The sequence below is a fragment of the Zea mays genome, chromosome 2 (genome assembly GCF_902167145.1).
Source record: "Zea mays cultivar B73 chromosome 2, Zm-B73-REFERENCE-NAM-5.0, whole genome shotgun sequence".
Classification (NCBI taxonomy): Eukaryota; Viridiplantae; Streptophyta; class Magnoliopsida; order Poales; family Poaceae; genus Zea; species Zea mays.
This window is the reverse complement of record NC_050097.1, coordinates 189166408-189171110: the sequence shown is the minus strand read 5'-3', so window position 1 is coordinate 189171110 and position 4703 is coordinate 189166408. Positions and strand designations below refer to the sequence as shown.

The 4703-nt window shown below is 40.3% G+C and overlaps 1 protein-coding gene across 4 annotated transcripts; it reads left to right on the top strand.

Moving 5' to 3' along the window:
- Nucleotides 1–639: 639 nt before the first annotated feature.
- LOC100382394 (uncharacterized) lies at nt 640–4158 on the top strand. Of its 4 annotated transcripts, none has more exons than XR_002266965.2 (5): nt 687–1090; nt 1838–2768; nt 2923–3018; nt 3114–3416; nt 3537–4101. XR_002266965.2 is itself a non-coding variant. In NM_001175139.1 (5 exons), the coding sequence occupies exons 1-5, from the start codon at nt 888–890 to the stop codon at nt 3715–3717; spliced, it is 1548 nt and encodes a 515-aa protein (NP_001168610.1). In that variant the 5' UTR covers nt 799–887; the 3' UTR covers nt 3718–4075. The 4 variants fall into 4 exon arrangements, 3 of the variants coding, with proteins under 3 accessions (XP_020403441.1, NP_001168610.1, XP_008668341.1); NM_001175139.1 differs by having other exon boundaries at nt 799–1090; nt 3280–3416; nt 3537–4075; XM_008670119.4 differs by having other exon boundaries at nt 855–1683; nt 3280–3416; nt 3537–4158.
- Nucleotides 4159–4703: the final 545 nt, after the last annotated feature.

Genomic DNA, 4703 nt, shown 5'->3' with positions numbered 1-4703 from the left:
ACCAAATCAGCTCTTAAGAGCTACTCCCTCCGTCCCAAAATATAAGTCATTTCAAGGTTCTTGGAGAGTCAAAGTTTTTTCAAGTTTGACCAAATTTATACAATAAAGTAATAACATTTACGATATCAAATGTAGACCATTAGATTTTCCATTAAATATATTTTCATACTATATCTATCTGTGTCATAAATCTTTATGATTCTCGTTATATTTTTTTTTGTCAAACTTTAAAATCTTTGACTCTTCAAAAATCTTGGAATGACTTATATTTTGGGACGGAGGGAGTAGTTTAGAAGTAGGAGGAGCCAAACCTAGTGAAGAAAAACTCTCATAAATAACTAAATGTCTTATCCAAATGATATCTCTTGGGATTGCTAACCCTAGAAAAAACGGGGATATCGAAGAGATTTGAGTTTCGAAACTAGACCTAATTAGGAACAAGTTTATACTACCACAACGAGGTTATTATTAAAAATTTAAATAGGTGATAGTAAGAGAACTCTATAAATCTTAAATGACAATAAAAGAATTGTTAACCGCACAAAATTCTGTGCCAAACACAAAATTCTGTGCCTACAAACAGCTCCATGACCCCACGGTAGATAGCCGTAGCCTACCCTAGTACCAGGCATCTGTTTTTAGTGCTGGTTTGACAATTGTCATTGATCCTCGAACTTTGAACACCAAAGAAGAATTGCTGCCTTGCTGGTCTGGGAAGCACTTTCTTTCACTCCTTCCCTCCCCATTTCCTACTGACGGCCGAGGGGGGGCACATTCTTTGGCTTTTGTCCCGGTTTTGCCCTCCGGCTCCTGCCGAGCTCAGCAGGGGGAGGCGCTGCGCTTCGCTTCACGCCAGATCCAACCTCACCGGCCACCAGCTTGCCTCCATGGCCGGTCGCTTCCTCCTCGTCGTTGCCGTCGCCCTCCTCCTCCGCCCTGGGGATGCGTCCGTGCACGAGTACCGCGGGCTCAGCTTCGCCAACAAGGGCAACGCCTTCATCCTCCACGCCGGCAGCGAGGGCCTCTACGCGGCCTCCCACGCCAACACCACCGCCGAGGACGCCGCCGCAGTGGCCGAAGCCTTAATCCGGTAATGTGCTAGCCAGTAGCCGTTCCGGTTCGCTATCAGGTGCCTAATTTAGTTTGATGCGTGCGTCTGCAGTGCAAAGGGTTGGCTGCGGTACAGCTACAGCGGGGTGGATGCTGGCAGCCGGGTGGATCTTGGATCCTACCGAGCTGGGTACTCTGCCGCCCGACACTTGGATGGGTGCGGGTTTTGCGAGAATTTAGTAATCTTGCATTCTCGCGTCAAGGTGTGCAGCTGCTGTGTGTCGGTGGTGGCTGGGAGGCGAGCGACAGAGCTAATATGCGTTCATCTGTATTGCCCTGAGCAGCATTTACCTCGCGGGATACGGGAATTATAGCTAAATAGGGTGACTTTGGGTCATCACTTCGCCAATGATAAAAATGAGTTAACATTGGGTGGCATTGGAGAGGAATAACCTCAAGCACGTGTTTTTACTTGTCAACTGCAGATGCATCTCATAAACACCATAGAAGGGAAGTTTTGCTGTTTTCTTCATGCAAATATCAATTTGGAACCCAGGCTTTTGCTGACCATTTCCAAAAATGCTGCAAGCTATCAATTTCTTGAATTTTTACGTGCAAGCTCATTACTCTTCAGTGAGTTCAGTTTTCATCTCCGAAATCATTTATATAGAATAGAATGTTGGCCACTGTCATGCACAAATAAACACATGCATTTTGCATCTATTCAATTCAGTCTAATCGGACACTTGGATTCAGATATTGACTTTCACATTTCTACTATTTTCAGGTTTGACAAGATTACTTTTAGGCGATCAGAGGATACTAATAATTCTGTAAAGGAGACTAGTTCAGCTAAGGTTCAGGTACTCATTTTTGAGATAGAAGATCGTGAAATGATTGGTGGATCAGCATATGGAGGTCAGAAAGCTATTTGTTGTACTTCAGATCTTGCGAAGTTAGGAGCTTGCACAGAAGGTTCTGTCATCTACCGCCCATCCCAGGTAAATCCTGGTTGGCCAAAGTTGTTTGTAGCATCTTTTGATGGAAGTGACCTGATCGCGACACTACCGTCAAGGACCATTCCAATTACCAAAACTGGGATATACAATATGTACTTTATACACTGTGATCCATCACTTGCTAGTTTGGAAATCGAGGGGAAAACCATATGGAAAAATCCTACTGGATACCTTCCGGGTCGGATGGCACCTCTTAAGAACTTTTTTGGACTGATGTCTTTTGCATTTGTCGTACTTGGGATCTATTGGTTTTATCAGTATATGAAGTCCTGGAGAGAGGTTCTTCCACTTCAGAACTGTATTACTCTTGTGATTACACTGGGCATGTTTGAGATGGCATTGTGGTATTTTGAGTATGCTGAATTTAATGAGACTGGAGTACGGCCAAAAGGCATCACATTTTGGGCTGTCACGTTTGGGACTGTCAAGAGGACGGCTGCTGAAGTTATTGTTCTCATTGTCTCAATGGGATATGGTGTTGTCACGCCTACTTTGGGTGGCTTGACATCAAAAGTGGTCATGCTTGGAGGAACATTCTTTCTAGCAACAGAAATTCTTGAATTGGTAGAAAATCTTGGTGCTGTTAATGATCTATCTGGAAAAGCTCGTCTGTTCTTGGTCTATCCAGTGGCCATTTTAGATGCTGCATTTGTTATTTGGATATTTATTTCTCTAGCTAAGACCATTGGTAAACTTCAGGTGGGCAAAACGTCTTCTTTGTATCCTTATTAGTTCCCTTGCAGTATCAGTATTACTACACTATATCCTTTGTGCTTGCATTAAACTTTTTCCCCAGGCACTGATTTATGTGATACAAACACTATCATTTCCTAATCTTTGGCATGAATGGTAGGCAAGAAGGTTGATGGCCAAACTTGACATTTATAGGAAATTTGCAACTGCATTGATCATATCTGTTCTGGTGTCTGTTGGGTGGATTGGCTATGAGGTATGCTTATTTATGTCAAAGCCGTATTCTAACTCCAGAATTATCAAGGGAATATTGTTGCATTGCCTCACAAAATTAGATTGGTTTCTCGGCAGTGTTTGAAGCTGGAGACCAGGAGTGTTACTTTAAACTGCACCTTTCTACTTTCAAGAACCTGTCCATTTTGTATTGTTTGGATTCATTTGTTTGCACCTTACTTGTTTATGCATATGTTTCATTATTTCAGAAGTCATTGATATCCCTGCAATTTCTTTCTTGCAGATTTACTCCAAATCAACAGATGTATTTAATGAACGATGGCAGCATGCCTGGATTATTCCTGCCTTCTGGCATGTCTTGTCTTTCTTACTTCTTTGTGTCATTTGCTACCTGTGGGCACCTTCACAAAACTCAATGAGGCACGCTCCTAATCTTTTTGTAACTTTCAGCTGGGCAATGTTTTGGTTATATATACCATCTTTTTGGTATTTCTGGTTAACTATAGAAAAAAGCTTATAGCTTTTGGCTTTCCTTTTCAGATTTTCTTATGATGCAAGTGAATTCTTTGATCGAAAGGATAATATCTCATTAATTAGGCCAGCACCCAGTGCATCCAAGAATGGATGGAATTTATCTTCTACACCAGAGCCCAAAGCTACAAAGGATGTGAATACCGTAGCAGATTTTGAAGGTGATGATGAGGAAAACAAAAGGGAGTAGAATGTACTGTCGATTTGATTACGGAGGGTATATTTGAGATCCTTTGAAGTGTGTGCTAGAGCAATTTTGGTATTTAGGAGAGGATTGGCCATGCTAGTTATTATTAATGGAGCACTCCGCTCGATGTTATTTCTTCGATTCGTTACCACTACAGTAGTTCTTCACATGGCGAGTTATGCTGTTATCTTCATAGTCTTAATGATGGTATATGATAGAAACAATTAGTCTGGTGTATAATATTTATAATAATGGCACCATATTGCTTCTGGTTCCTGTGAACTCGACATATGTTATGAATGTCAGAGAATAAATTACGATAGAAACAATTAGTCTGATGTATAATATTTGTATTACTGGCACCATATTGCTTCTGGTTCCTGTGAACTCTACATATGCTATGAATGTCAGAGAATAAATTGTTTTGCTGGATCTTTGTTAGAATTTCACTTGATTGTCTAATGTCTCAATATGCTTTTATCATCATACATTTTCTGTAAAATTGGTTAGATACATGGGTCAAAAGCAACAATAAGACACATTTAAACATTTGAATTCATAAATGTTAAAAGACATTTGCCTTGATGGTCCTTTTTTACATAGTAAAGATAGCAACATTTCTTTGTGTAAATAGGCAAGGTCCACCGAACCCTGGTAAAAGTGGTACAAATGTATAAATGTTAAAGGAACATTTCAGGTGCAAACTAATATGTTGGTGGAGGTGGAAGGGTGTATAATATATGTAAAAATATACTAGGGACATGAAAGGATTGTTTCAAAAGCTGATTCACGGTGGGAGGGTTATTTTTGAAAAATTATCATGATTGTTTGTATGATTTGCATCGAGTGATTGGTTTGCACTTGATACGTTTCCAAATTTAAAATCATATTTAATATATGTCTATAACTTAATCCACCTAACCATAGTAAAAGTGATGTGAGTGTATAAATTTAAAATCATGTTAAATATATGTCCAAGAGTCAATCAT